This window comes from Patiria miniata, unplaced genomic scaffold, assembly GCF_015706575.1.
Source record: "Patiria miniata isolate m_02_andy unplaced genomic scaffold, ASM1570657v1 HiC_scaffold_23, whole genome shotgun sequence".
NCBI lineage: Eukaryota > Metazoa > Echinodermata > Asteroidea > Valvatida > Asterinidae > Patiria > Patiria miniata.
In genome coordinates, this window is record NW_024037062.1 from 8,306,162 (window position 1) to 8,322,289 (window position 16,128).

The 16,128-nt window shown below is 42.1% G+C and overlaps 1 protein-coding gene across 1 annotated transcript; it reads right to left on the reverse strand.

The window, feature by feature from the left end:
• Positions 1 to 3,491: 3,491 nt before the first annotated feature.
• Positions 3,492 to 15,744, reverse strand: LOC119731178 (guanine nucleotide-binding protein subunit beta-2-like 1). The gene is made up of 7 exons (XM_038204246.1): positions 15,519 to 15,744; positions 11,955 to 12,126; positions 10,778 to 10,925; positions 9,659 to 9,754; positions 7,315 to 7,425; positions 5,804 to 5,944; positions 3,492 to 4,358 (listed from the first exon to the last, which is right to left on the reverse strand). The coding sequence occupies exons 1-7, from the start codon at positions 15,631 to 15,633 to the stop codon at positions 4,182 to 4,184; spliced, it is 960 nt and encodes a 319-aa protein (XP_038060174.1). The 5' UTR covers positions 15,634 to 15,744; the 3' UTR covers positions 3,492 to 4,181.
• Between the last annotated feature and the right edge of the window lie 384 nt (positions 15,745 to 16,128).

Below are 16,128 nucleotides of genomic sequence, written 5' to 3' on the forward strand. Positions count from 1 at the left end.
TTGAATCCTTGATCCTGATTGGTCGATACATGGCAACAAGCCGTGCTACATATAACCATACCGCACGGCCACGGTCCATACCGCACTCCGCGTATTGCGCTATTCTAAGCCTACGTGACGCGATTAGTGCTGCACAATTCACTGTGAATTCAAAAGTTGCGCGTAGGTTACACAGCATGCGTGTTCCAACTTTACTGTGCGTCAAGTTTGCTTGAAGATAAATTCGTTCTCGCGCTCGTGGAACACGGAAAATGTAGTGCGTTTGTGTCCCACATACCACTCGGCCTTCGGCCTCGTGGTTTGTGGGACACAGACGCACTACATTATTCCGTGTTCCAATCGCGCTCGCAAGATAACTAATATTTTAAGTCATAATTAATTTTGGTGCAACTTTTTTTATATGAAATATATTTCTATATTTTGGGGTTCCGCTTTTTTTTATCGCCCTGTAGAATTGATAGCGTACCCGAAGTGGTCTATACTGTAAAGCAGATTTTTTTTATTATCGGAACAAAAAATGGATGCAACTCTCTAAAGGTGCCTTAACGTAACAATTTCTCAAAAGTAGGTGGACAGGTCTTTTTATATGAGTGTGAAACGTGTGGAACAAAATGTAAATCTAATCAACAAATAAATCTTGTTGTTTCTTAATATGACATTTAAACGGATGTGAAACTAAGTAGAATAGTGAAGTATTAGCTCAATGGTCGTTTATTTCGTTAAGAATTTGACTTAGTGATAGAAATTTTGGGGCACACTATCCCGAAAGCAAACTGGCCATTTGGTGAAGTTCACTTTGTATGTTAGGCCAAAAAAAAATAAGTCGGTCTCTGGTCAGCGCGCGCGTCGATTTTAATCATTCGCGTCAATCTTTTTTTTTTCCAAAATGTTCCGCGGTAGCTCCATTGCCGCACCTCCTCATTTTTTTTTTACCAAAGAGCACCAAGGAATGGGAAATTGCACCAAGGCAAATGATCGAGAGCACCAAGGCAAATTATTGAGGACACCAATGTACATGAGGACACCAAAAAAGCAAAAAAAATACCCCACCTTGTCTGTACAATCCAAGCTTGAAGGGAAAAAAAAAGAAGCCGCGTCCCCGCGTCAATTCCGGAACTTTGGTCAGACCAGAGACCGAATTTTTTTTTTTTTTGGCCTTAGTTTTAGTCCATGGGCTCCGTGCACAAGTACCCCCTCAACGGTAAGAAAGGGAGAGTTGGGGGAGACCACTGGGAGAGACATCTGAACGCATTGCTGACGACGCCTGACACTCACGCGAAGACAATGTTGCTTTGTGCATGTTCAGAATGCAATTAGTGTTGCGAATTTTACGCCATACCCGCTCGAACCAGTACGCACACTGGGTGTGTCCTTTTTCACAGGACTTTCAAAAGTGGTCAAAAACGCCTCTCTTGTTCGTGCACGGAGCTGATGTAAAAAAAAAAATGTAAAAAAAAAAAAGATGTTAGTAAAATAAAAATACATTTTTGTTCGAAGACATAGATGTCAAAGACGGGCCACACAATAATGGCGACACCAAAAACTAGATGTATGGTATCCTTAGAGGGACATGTGCACTGTCCTGATTAATTTTTTTTTTTTTTTACAGCATCACAAATTCAATATTATTTACATGTTCACAAATTTTGCTGTCATTAAAAACGTTGGGCACATGATACACTTTGTGATGTGGACAAAAAAATGTGCAATGCAATGATTTTTTTTTTTTTTGCTTTTAAATTTTTCTGATGTCATAAAAATGATTTAAAATACAATTAATTGTGTTTGTCCTGGCATGGCTACCATACCCTCAACTAGCGTTTTTCTAGTAAAAGAAGGTACTATAGGACATTTGGTTTGGCTGTAATTTTCAGAAATGGATGGATTTAGGGTAACTATATTGTTACATTAACCTATTTTAAAGGTATTGTGTTTGTAGATGCTAGAAAAACCACAAAAAAATGTTTTTTGTAGTCTGGTTTCCTGACCCTACTTCCGACGAAATGGAGCTAATAGACGTCGTCAGGGAATTGTCAGGTCAGGGAACCAGACTAGCTGGCTTGCACCGGTCCACTGATATGTAACCGATTGGAAACAAAGTGTGGAAAATCTAAATTTGGAAAATTGGGGGCAGTAATTGGAAAAAAAAGTCAGTTGTTTTCCGACAATGGTCGGCCAACCATCTTTGGAAATTGATACCAAAATTCCACTTTTCTTGAAAGTGACAGCACACCAGGTGCCATGATTTCACAGGATGCTTGAGACTTATATTATTCACTTGCAGTCAATTATTTCATAATAATTTGGTAGTTTTGTTCTTGTATGTTTGCAAATGCATATTACAGAAGCACCCATAAGAACTATGTATATTTTACATACATCGTAATATTCCAATGTTATGCACAAGTCATGAACTGTCACCATTCCAAAGCTCAACAATATTCATCATCATGTGTGTTGTCTCATGTACTTACAACTCACATACTTGTTCCATAAATTGTGGGGAGCACCATACAGGCGAGCGATAGTTTTTGTGGGGACAAAACAGTAGAAAAGTCCCCACAACTTGATCAAAATTTGCCTGAAAGGTTCCCCACAATGTGGTCAATGCTAAACGCACACATTTGCACATTTTCCCGAAGTCTTGGTGTATATTTCTTTCTTTTCTAATTTGTCTTTTCGTAAGTAAATAGTAGATGCCATACGTATTGTTTAGCCTCTCACACAAGCCAATAATGGCATGGGATGGGAAGGCTTTAGTAAAAAAAAAAAAAAAAAATAGCTCCAAAAAACGGCTTGAGAAAGAGGCTAGTCACTTTGCTTTCCACTTTCAATATTTCGATAGTGTTTATTTGTAATTTAGTATTTCGGTGTATGGACAACTGTAATAGATAGGTCAATGGCATTTTGATATATTTTGGAAAAAAAAATTAAGGAATGTTAATTCATATAAACATATAACCACCAATTTCAAAGTGTGAACAAAATAAAGAAACGTACATCTACCGTATGTTTGACTTGGCTCAATTTTATCATTAATTTTACTGACGTGGTGTATTAATATTCCTGCATTAATAACACTTTTCCTGCAATTCTTTTTAATTCAATTTTCATATCAATTCAATATGAATTACTAAAAAAAAATGTAAGGTAATCCCTGAATTTTTACCGGCCAATTTATGTAACATTTCATTTAAAAAAGGCTTACGGTCCCCGTTTTATTATCTTGATGCTTTGTCTTCTCAATTTTTCTTGGGCAAAATATGAAAAAGAAAAATTTAGACGCACGTGCATTAGTGTTATCAAAACCGGCTTTCAGAAGCAAAGCTGTAATACTCGAGTTGCATGAATACAATATGTGGCCGAGTAAACTGTCCACCCACCCACCAACCAACCAACATTCATGTAAGTAGCTCAAGTTTCACACCCGCCGTGGGAAAAAAGAACGAACACAAGTAAAAAGAAGCAACACAAAGAGAAACACAACACTCTTTTCTAGGTTTCATATTTTTTTTTATTCTTGGAAAATCCAAGATACTTTTTTTGCATTTTTATACAATCTTTCAATGTTTGGCATTCGCTTTTACACAGCCGTCAGACGAATTCTAAAACATCCTGAAGTTTAGAAAGATGTTAATTTTTTTTTCTGGCCAGTTGATTTGCGTTGTAATTTTGCAATATTCACAGTCAAAGATTACAGAAGATATGGGTTTTTTAATAGTGTGATGGACTGAATTTCACATTTTAAGCTAAATAATGGTACACATTTTAAAATATTTGTGTGAAGAAATATTTAAGAATTCCATATTCCATGCATCCCTAAGGAATATCCATGGTCAAGGCCTTAGTCCAGATGCCTCATTATACTGGCCCCGGATCATTGATAAGTTGAGTCTGTACACGGTATCGCACTGGACAGGAAACAAGTATCCATGTTCCAGCAGGTATGGCCCCAGAACATGAGTAGCACTCAGTATCAGATTAAGTACAATAGAGATACCATATTATAGAATAGTCACCAGACACCTAGAGTATAGTAAACTGTGAAACATGAGTAATTTTGAAAGAAAACACTTTTTATTCCAAATTATCTGATCCATAATCTTTGACTGCGAAAACATAAAGTTTGTCATGCCACAGGTGGTGCGATGCGGTCACGATTCAAACATGTAGGGGGCGCTCTACTGCTTGAGTTGGTAGACCTGCCAGACGCGGATGATGTTGTCAGTGTAGCCGGCGAAGAGCGTTTGGCCGTCGGCCGACCAGGCCATGCACAGACAGCTCAGTTGGGGGGACTTGGAGTTGGGGTTGATCACCTCCAGTTTCAGTTCGTCCACGATGCACTTCTCTTCCAAATCCTACAAAAACAAAAATGACAAGATTGTGTCAGGTCTGTGACAAGACTGCTCAGACACGATGTGACAAGACTGGCTAGAGTGTGACAAGACTTTGAGATTTGAGAAGACTATGAACCGGGGTGACAAGATTGCGACAAGATGTGACAAGACTGAGACAAGATGTGACTAGACTGAGACAAGACTGTGACAAAACTTTGAGAAGCTGTGACAAGATGTGACAAGATGTGACAAGAAGTTACAAGACTGAGACATGATGTGACAAGACTGCTAGACTGTGACAAGATGTGACAAGGCTGAGACAAGATGTGACAAGACATTGAGAAGACTGCGACAAGATGTGACAAGACTGAGACAAGATGTGACTAGACTGTCACAAGACTGTGACAAAACTTTGAGAAGCTGTGACAAGATGTGACAAGAAGTTACAAGACTGAGACATGACGTGACAAGACTGCTAGACTGTGACAAGAAGTGACAAGGCTGAGACAAGATGTGACAAGACATTGAGAAGAATGTGACAAGACTGTAACAAGACAGTGACATGACTAGCTAGACTGTGACAAGACTTCGAGAAGCAGTGACAAGATGTGACAAGAAGTGACAAGACTGAGACATGGTGTGACAAGACTAGCTACACTGTAACAAAACTTTGAGAAGCTTTAAGAAACTGACAAGCTGTGACAAGACTGAGACATGAAGACGGAAGCTGTGACAAGACGTGACAAGACTGTAACATGATGGTACAAGACTAGCTAGACTGTGACAAGACTTGTAAGACTGTGACAAGATTGCCATTAATGTCATATTGAAAGCCCTAAATGTAAGAGAAAAATTGGATGTACAATGTATCTGGTTTGGGTGTCCGGGTCCAGAACAGTTGATGTGGCCAGAGAATAAAACCAGACGAGTTCGACTTTACGAGCCATTTAGCACCCCACGCTGCACAATACTGGCAAGAGGAGGTGACTCTAAGACTCGAAACACACCCAAAAAAGAATACCCCCCCCCAAAAAAAAACAGACAAGCAGCATGATGTGACAAGACGTGACAAGACTGATACAAGACTGTTGCAAGGAAATGACAAGACTGTTAAACAACATCGACAAGACTATGACAAGACTATGACAAGAATGTGACAAGACGGTGACAACATTGTGACAAGAAAACGACAAGACTGTGACAAGTTGTGACAAGAAAATGACGAGACTGTAAAACGACAGCGACAAAATGCGACAAGACTGTAAACCAACAGTGACGCGACTGGGACAACATTTGACAAGACTGTTCCCAGATCCGTGACCAAAAGAGTCCCATTTCCCTCATTTTTAACCCCAGGAAAAGGGCCATCGTGTGGTCACCCACAGTCCTGCAGGGTACCTAAACATGCACTATTGCCCTCACTGCCAGTCCATGTAAGTACAAAACATCAGTGATGTGTGACTCACCCAGATCTTGATAGAGGGTCCCGTAGCAGCGCATAGCCAGTAGCGGTTAGGGCTGAAGCACAGTGCGTTGATCTCGTCCGCTCCATCCAGTGTGTATAGATGCTTGCCCTCGTTCAAGTCCCACAGCATGGCCTGGCCGTCCTGCATAGCAATGTAGAGAATACATGTACATACTTAAACTGGTATCAAATAAGAAATATGGATACCTTAACCCTAACCCCCAGGGCCTTTTTGCCAGGAAACATCCTCAATCCAACAAAACCCTCCAAAATTGTGCAGTTATGTTCAAATGAAGGATACCCAGCGACTCAAGACAGTCCTGCCTCTAAAAATGCATTCATCCTCAATCCTACCAAATATTGCTCTTCTTCAAACACCATTCATCCTCAATCCTCCAAAATCCCAATGTGCTAAAACACCATTCATCCTCAATCCTCCAAATCCTCATGTGCTTCAAACACCATTCATCCTCAATCCTCCAAAATCCTCATGTGCTAAAATACCATTCATCCTCAATCCTCCAAAATCCTCATGTGCTAAAACACCGTTCATCCTCAATCCTCCAAAATCCTCATGTTTTTCATACACCATTCATCCTCAATCCTCCCAAACCGCAATGAGGATGTTGGAGGATAGAGGTGGGTTAGGGATGAGTTTGGCTTTGTTCCCAAAGGATTTCACACTAATATCATTGACAAAGTTTTCTGCTTTCATGTCTGACTTGTTCCTGTCTCCGCAAACCCAAAATTCCACCACAAACAAATGATATGAGGGGGAAAAAAAGATTTTTAGTTTTTAAAATTTTTTCGGCCTGTGCACTCGAAACAAATCCAACAGTGTATTTTTATGATTACGCATTCAATAGTTGACCTCGAACAATAGAGGACAATAGGGTTCACGACTGGTTGAAGTTGCACAAGTGGAAATCGTGCACAAAACCAATGTCTGTTCTTCCCAGGAAGTAAGTGTATAAACAGTAGGAAGACAATAGGCAGGCATGCAACTGGCAATTTAGGGAAAAACGAGGAAACTCCAAACCACACAAGACTTTGTACAGTATTTTTCAATTTGCAATGGCATTTCATGAGAAGTAAAAAAACGAGGAAATCAGCGGATCCAAGGAAAATTTGCATGCTTGAAGAGAAGGTCCACTACCTTATGGAGACATGAGTATAATAGGGAACAAAAGATTCAATACGTCTCCACAGGTTAATTTCTATAGGTGAATACGTCTCCACAAGGTTATCACGAAATAGATATATGGATTTTACTCAAAAACTAGGAATTTTCAAGGTGTCTTGATCCGGCGCAAATTGAAGTGTTTTATGTAAGGGAAATTAATTCTGGTTAAAATAGGAGCATTTTGAAACTAGATTTTCACACTCTGAAATTTTAGCACACGAGAACAAAGAAATGGCTCCACAAAGATACAAATTCCAGTATGTGTGCACGTATCTGTGTTTTCGGGGTTTTTTGTTTTCTTGTTTGTAATTTTGTGGGGCAGGCCTTACCCTTCCTCCAGATGCACACAGAGAACCATCAGGAGACACCGTGACACAGTTCAGGAAGCCAGTGTGTCCGTAGTGGTTGGTCTTCAGTCGGCAATTGGTCAGATTCCACACCTGCAAAATAACCAAAAGTAGCAAACTAAAAATGCATTTAACACTCCTAATTTATCCTTTTGCTTGACAACGTTTGCCCCAGAGTTAGCACCCATTCTTCATAGTTCTCTTAACCCTAACTCCCTAGGCCTTTTTGCTAGGATGTAGCCTCAATCCTGCAAAATCCTCCAATTGGCCTCATGGAAAAATAGCATATAGCCTCAATCCTGCAAATTCCTCCGTTATTTCTTGAATATGGTCCATGGAGGGGTGACCACTGCCTGAATCCTGCAAAATCCTCCGGCTATGACTGTCAATAGGCTGAGGCAGAGGCAGTGACATCCTGGAGCAGTGCGGAGGATGTCAAGTATAATCAAGGGCTAAATTTATGCACGGCTGAGCATAAACACCACAAGGTCCGGCCCAAGACCTTGACACAGTGCATACTCCGAAATCAGCAACACACTTTTGCCATGTAACCTCAATCCTGCAAAGTCCTCCAATTTGCAAAAAGGATTTTGGAGGATTCAGGGCGGTTAGGGTTAAAAATCCTGCCAGATGCAACACAGTGCAACAGGTGGAAAAGAACTGGAGCTCATTGATGCATTCTGTTTCCAACACCAGTGCATGAATGGCCAGCTCTGAAACAATGAGAGCTTAGTCCCATTGAACAATGCCACAGTTGTATCCTGCTGCGTGCCGTGACCACCGACTCTGAGGCAGTGTGGCCTTGAGATTTTTCCCCTGATGGATCTCACTACATTTGGCAGGCTTGTCACTTAGTCAAGTGTTGGCATGTTGCTACGTTTGGCACGGTTCTAGCAAACATAACCTTAGGACTTAGGACTAAGCAATCTTCTGTAGAGTATGGTAAACATTTTAAGAACCCTCCTCGAGTCTATTCCCTGGTAAGCACTTGGATTGTTATGTTGAAAGCGCTAGGTGTAAGAGCAAAATTGGATGTATCTGGTTTGGGTGTCCGGGTCCAGAACAGTTGATGTGGCCAGAGAATAAAACCAGACGAGCTTGACTTTACGAGCCATTTAGCACCCCACGCTGCACAATACTGGCAAGAGGAGGTGACTCTAAGACTCGAAACCAAAACAAACTACGAGCCCCCCCCCCCAAAAAAGAAAGACAGACAAGCAACCCCTCTCCCCCCCCCCCCCCCCCCAAAAGGTTACAAATTGAAAGGTCAGGGTATTTTCTCTATAAGAGGGTAATGGCATGAGAAAAGTAATACTGCACCGGATAGGGCATCAACGTGTTGTTTACTTGTGCTTCTAAAAGATAGCACCAGATAGGAAGCTTTAAAGAGGTTGTGGAATGCCCGAAGACATTTCCGTCATTTTTTGGGTATATGTAGCCTAAGGTGTGATGAAATAAAAACGACTATTGTTTCTGTCATGAAATGAGTACAAAGGGTACTTTTGAGAGCTATTTTTCAGGTCCTGTTTCGACCCGAACGTGCAATTTGTGTAAAAGTCGTCGTTGCGGGCAGCAAACAAAACACAGTAAATCGTGACGTAATAAACAGGACTCGTTTATGCTACTCTGCATCGGGAGTCCTGTTTATTACGTCACGATTTACTGTGTTTTGTGTGCTGCCCGCAACGACGACTTTTACACAAATTGCACGTTCGGGTCGAAACAGGCATGACAGGACTTGAAAAGCAGCTCTCAAAAGTACCTTTTGTACTCATTTTACGACAGAAACAAATAGTCGTTTTTATTTCATCACACCTTAGGCTACATATACCCGAAAAATGACGGAAATGTCTTCGAGCATTCCACAACCTCTTTAACCCTAACCCTGCCAGACACAACACCATGCAAGTCTGTGGGACCTTGCTGCATTGAGCCATCAACACCAGTGCATAAATAGCCAGTTCTGAAACAATGAGAGCTAGTCCCATTGATCCATGCCACAGTTGTATCCTGCTGCATTTGGTGACCACAGACTCTGAGGCAGTTTGGCCTTGAGATTTCTTCTGACCTGATGGATCTTGCTGCACTGGGCGGGCTTGTCATTTTGACGAGTGTTGCATGTTGCTGCGTTTAGCAGGGTTTCTAGCCAGAATACCATGGGGATAGCTAATCGTACGAGTTCCCATATCCGTTTGCATGCCAGATCTCTTAATTAACCACATTAACTTAAATTCGTCATCCACTACAATGGATAGGACAAACTTACTATGCAGGAATTTACAAACTTTTGTGGGTTTTGTAAAAATGAGTTGTTTTTAGTCCGTACCTTGACAACCTTGTCGCTGCTTGCAGAGACGATGATCGGATTGACTTGGTTGGGGGAGAAACGAACGCAGGACACCCAGTCTTTATGGGAGTCATCCTGTTAAGAAAAAAGACGACGACGTTAGCTTTGACGAGTTCATGTATGTGGGGAGCGTGGCCAGTGGTTAGGGTTTGTGAATCGTGATCAGAGGGTCAGGGGTTCGAATCCAGCTGCTGGCCATGTGTTGTGTCCTTGGGCAAGCCACTTCACCTCCACTTGCCTCTCTCCACCCAGGAGTATAAATGGGTACTGGCATCTAGCTGGGGAGCAACCTGCGATGGACTGGCATCCCACCCAGGGGGAATAGAAACATTCTCAGTCGTTTCATGCCACTGAAAGCGGAGATAAACGCTGGCCTGATAGGCTGCATTGGCTCGTGACAGACTTGTTTGTGTGTTACTGTCGACCGGAGCTTAGTATTTTAGACACAAGGTAATGTTACACTCATTTAAGACTTCACGTTGCATGACAGTTGTTCAGTTCTTATTTTGTGGGTCATTTTTCACCGGGTCTGTCCACGAATTTGGGACAGACCCTGCAGTACAATGATCCGTGGGGGTTTGCTATATGCCCATTACAGCCCCGCAAACCGCACGGGAACGCAGTTTTGGGAACGCCTCAATGGGCAAGGCTCCTGCAAATCTGATTTCTAGAATGTGGTCCTCGGAGGGGTGACCACTGCCTCAATCCTGCAAAATCCTCCGGCTATGACTGTCAATAGGCTGAGGCAGAGGCAGTGACATCCTGGAGCAGTGCGGAGGATGTCAAGTATAATCAAGGACTAAATTTATGCACGGCGGAGCATAAACAACACAAGGTCCGGCCCAAGACCTTGACACGGAGCATCCTCTGAAATTAGCAACATACTTTTGCCACGTAGCCTCAGTCCTGCAAAATCCTCCATTCTGCAAAAAAAGCATTTTGGAGGATTTGGGAAGGTTAGGGTTAATTGGCAAGCAGAATAACACAGCTGAGCAAAAACATGTTCTCAGCCAATTTGGCAGAGAACCAGTTACAAGCAATACACACCCCATGCTATTTCGGCCGGTAAATGTCTTTTTCGCTCAGCAAAATATTTACCTGAATGGTGTACTTGCAAACTCCCAGGGTGTTCCACAGCTTGATGGTCTTGTCCCTGGAGCCGGAGACGATTTGTCGGTTGTCCTGGGAGAACGCCACGCTCAGTACGTCCTTGGTGTGACCGACGAAGGTCCGTGTCGATTTCCCCCTGTAAATATCCAACAAATATACAAATAAGATTAAAATTGTTTTCAAAGTGGCTTCCAAGAAGGCTGTAAATGCCACTAATACAGTTAGGAGTAACTGTTGTTTTGTTTTTTGGGGTTTTTTTCTTTTTATTTGTTTCGAACAAAATCTACATAGCTATGTAGAAAGGGTTATGGCTCCTATGGACCCAATTTTGTATCAGCAAAAATAGGTGTTGCCTTGTGGTTAGGGTTTGTGACTCATGATCAGAGGGTCAGGGGTTCGAATCCAGCTGCTGGTCATACGCTGTGGTCTTTGGCAAGCCAATTTAGCCCCATCTGCCTCTCTCCACACAGGAGTATAAATGGGTACCGGCATTAGCTGGGGAGTAAACTGTGATGGACTGGCATCCCATCCAGGGGGAATAGAAATATTCGCAACCTTTTCGTGCCACTGAAAGAAGATATAAACATGGGCCTGATTGGCCATATTAGCTTGCGACAGACTTTACTTCTTTTTTTTACTACGTTGAGTATGTTTGTGCGTTACTGTCGACCGGAGCTAAGTGTTTTTGACACACAACGTAATGTTAGACTCGTGTTGGTCTTCACTTTGCGTGACAATTATTTGTTGCGTTTTGTGGGTCATTTTTCACTGGGTCTGTCCACAAAGGTAGGACAGGCCCTGCAGTACAATGATCCGAGGGGGTTTGCTATATGCCCATTACAGCCCCGCAAACCGCACGGGAACGCAGTTTTGGGAACGCCTCAATGGGCAAGGCTCCTGAAAAATCTGATAAAAAAAAAAGTCGAGAAAATAGAAGAATCCCTCCGCCAACTTTGGGATTGGGTTATGGGCTTCTTGTATGAACAGAAAATGACACCTCCGCTGCTCACGAGAGCTCTGTGCGTTGGACACACAGCATGTACACACTTGTCAGTAATGCATTCAAGAATCTGTTCCAGATGTCCCTCTCGACTTTTTCTCTTTTTTCTTTGGTAACCGTTTAGTGGTAGGGGATACTTGTGCTAAGTGTCTACGGGCCACTTACGTTCCGAGATCCCACAGGCGAAGCGTCTTGTCCCACGAGCAGGAGAGAGCGAACTGTCCGTCGGACGACATCACGATGTCCGAGACGAAGTGACTGTGGCCCTTCAGACGTTTGGTGGGCACGCCGTAGTTGTTCTCGTCGCGAGTCAGCTTCCACATGATCACGGACTTGTCTAAAATAAAAAAATTTAAAAAGACGTTCTCTTTTGTGACTTTGTGGTTCTGCAAATAAAAGGAAGTGTATATTTAGCCAGCGCCAGCTAAATTTAAGTTAACGCTATTTTGCAAGGTAGGTTGTACAATGCCCTCTACATTAACCCTTACTCTCTGAGGGTAGTTTACTGCATGTCAGTTGGTTATGCCAATGCCCTCCAGCTGCAGTTTATTGGCAGATAGTTTGTCTTAACAGTGAAGGCTCCAATTGGCAGGAGTTGGAGGCCCTGGAGGGTGCCTGATACTGACCAGCTGGGGGCACTCACTTTGTTATCAGAGGACTCTCATTGTTCTCTGTGGCATGTATTGGAGTGCCTGTCCAGTTACCCTTGAAATGACATGGCAGATATTGGAGGGCCATGCAAAAAACATAGGAGATTTTCTTGAGGCACATATTGGCATGCGTTGGAGGGTCTAGTAGGGTAAGGGTTATAAAAGTTATTAAATTACCACCATCGGATGTGCAAGGCCTGTGGCCTAGTGGATAGAGCGTTCAACTCATGGTGGGAGAACAGCCATAGCGACATTTTGAGAAAAACAATGTTCATCCCAAAAAATTAAGAATACTCTTCTTTTATTATTTTAATTTGACTCCAACATTTAATTACAGAGTATTACATTTTCTTTTTGTGATTCCTGGCTCTGGAAGATTTTTTTTTAAAGGGAAATAAGGTCCAAAATTGTAAAATGGTCTGATTCCCATCTCGTGAACACAAATTCACAATGACAATATTGGCGCAGAACCAGACTAAGATTTTTCACCGTTAAAATTTTTTAAGTCCCAAAAAAGTCACTGTGCATGTTCAGTGTTTAGCCAGCAAACTATCGTTTCATTTAGTCGGCTTCGGCTACATTTACGCTGCCAAAATAAAACTAACAATTCGGACACTTCATTCAGTGATGAGGCTTTTTTTTCCACCTAAAAATAGATGTATCTGGTTTGGGTAGCCGAATCCAGAACAGTTGAACTGTACCCAGGGATAAAAACCAGACAGGGTTACTTTATGAGTCTTCAGCACCCCGCACAAATGGGAAAGAGGTTGAGGGGGTGACTCTAAGACTCAATACATTATTTTTGTTTTTGGCCGGATTACCAAGAAAAATCTTTTATTTTTTTTTCCAGTTGGGTCCCATGGTACAAAATGCAGAACTTTGAGAGCACAGTTTTAGGCAGTTTGTCTGAGATATGTTAAGAAGCTAGTAAAACCTTAGTCCGAGTAACTTGGACCCAACTTATCGCCTTTTTAACATTCGGACATGGTCTGGCGATAGTGGGGTCCAAGCTAATGGTTATATGCCGAGCAACACAATTCTGTCACTGACCCAAAAACCCAACATTGCCCAACAAAAATATCAGATTTCACCCTCAGCCTCCAAATTAGTAGATACGCCACCTGAGGTACAAGTAGACATCGATAATTAAGATGGTTGTACTGAAGTTTACTTACAATCCGGATGAAAAGTGAAATGTCCCGTTCAATTCCAAGAGCTCCCCTCGCGATCGTGAACACGTTAAATTTCCGACTGGTGTTTGAATTGCGATGTGGTCTTCATGCCCAGGGCTCGATTTACAAAAAAAAAGTGGCATGCACTGTTGCATGTAGACCAAAAAACCTACATGCACCAAGAAAAACCCACATGCACCATAATTGACTTACACCCGTCTGCTTCTCTGAAGGCATTCTTTCTCTTTGATTTATCGAACTTTCTACAGACAGTACACCCGTGAACGTTGCGTTGTATACAACGCCACGCTGTTGTGACATTTCGAACATTGCGAAATTGATCCGCCATACATAATTTCGTACATATGTTAGGTACTCACATAGAAAGCTAAATTTGCCTTCCCGCGTGTTCAGTATGTGTAATTTCGACGAAATTTGCCGTCGATATTTTAAGTGACATGACACAAGTACCCAGGGTCATTTGCGTGCAAAATTATCGGAGCGCTCCGAGCTACCCGTCCGCTTCATGTGGCGCATATGATAGGCGGCGTCCGATTGGCCAATAACGAGACCACGTGATAAACGCAGCTAATAATTTGGAATCACACTTATGATCCGGACATAAGGAATGCCCGGAGCGTCAGTGCGATACCAAATTATCCGCAGCATGTATCACGTGGTAAATCACATGCATGATCGGAGGAGGTTGCAGGACGTCGGATCTCCAAATTTTACCGCGTTCTCTGAATCTGCTGCGAGGAATAATTTATGGATATATAAAAGAAATAACACGTTTGTACACTATCTGGTCAAGTATTCAACAAACTTTATAATTATTCTCACTCATTTGTAAATAGTAAATATATGCATGAAATGAGTATTTTGGTGGCTAAAAAAGTTACATGCACGTCGTGCATGCTCAATAAAAAAAGCTACGTGCACAAGCAAAAATCTACATGCACTGGTGCATGCGTGCACCCGGGTAAATCGAGCCCTGTTTATGCCCAGCGTTCATTCGATGGTCCCCGTATCTCGTGCATGTCGAGTGCGATTCCGTTACCGTTACTTGTTCCAAGTGTGGCCTTTATTTACGGAGGTAGGCCTAGTCATGCCTAATCCAGTAAATGGGCCACATTTATGGGGCTACTATTTTCCCACAATCATGACAATATGACCAAAATTTAAAGGAAAGAATGTTGCATCCTGACAAAATTGTAAATGTTTCTCATTCTCAGGCTTTACCATTCTCAGTCCCAGCATGCCCAGACTCGCGTCTTAATATCAATCATCATTTTTCCAATAAATCATGACTTTATTGAAATGATATAGGCCTGTGATTATGAAGAACGCAGTGGCTATCGTTACGGCAGCCGTAACGCATTTCCCATTTTCTATCGTTACGGTAGTACTGCAACTTTCATAAAAACATGAGAAGAAAATATATAATTAGAAGGAAAAAAAGTGAATTTGAACGTTATGAAATTTGGACTTTATTTCCCTTTTTAAAAAAATCCTCCAAAGCCTCAGGTTAGAAAAGGAAAAAAGTTCGAGTGCAAAACTGAGATGCGAACCCGCAACCTCGCAGTGCAAAATCCTACCCTCTATCGACTGAGCTGTCGCACTGCTCGCTAAATCGTGGGGAAACAAATAATTATATACCTGCGTGCGTATCAAAAAAGTATCGTTGAGGGCGCCAAACAACGGCTGCCGTAACGATAGCCACTTCGTATGAAGAAAAGAGTGGTGTCAGGTTGCAACATTATTTCCGTCCCTTTAAAACGATGAAACCCCTTCAAATTTCCCATCTAAGTCTAAGTCTGAACTACCCAATACAAACAGTCATCCCGGCCGGCATAGGGAAAGCGTTGGGGTCGCAGAGTTATAGTTTTCAATGCAAAACCAATTACCTCTGGATGAAGACAAAATAATGTCCGGAAACGCCGGAGTGGTAGCGATTTGGGTCACCCATCCACTGTGACCCTTCAGGGTACCCTTCATTATCACTTTTTCGTTCATGGTCATGATTCTTGGTTCCGTCTAGTCGAAGATGACGACGGATTTTTAAGCCGCAAAATCGGCAGATGGTCAGTTCGGCAGCGAAGGGCCGTGAAAAGAGATCGAGGATAGTCGGGTTCCGCCGAACATCGCTGCAGTTTTGACATAATGGATGTGTATTATTGGGATTTCATTAGAGGCGGTACCTAGTCTTGGTGGCGCTATTTACGCCGCGCCGATATGCGACAGGATTGGGGGCGGGGCTACGGTTCTGTTGGGGGAGCATAATTTCACCAAATCAAACGAAAACAGGATACAAACTTAGACAAATTTGACTTCTTCTTTTTTCTTCAACTTGTGAGTATCTCTCAATAATCAAAATTTGTCATTAGCGGTTAGACTATAGAATATTGAATGTACAATTGTCATGAATACTCGGCCCCATTTATCAAAAAGAACTAAAATAATGTTTGCTTGGAAAATCTTATTGGCAATAATTTGATCATTATTTTGTATAATGTA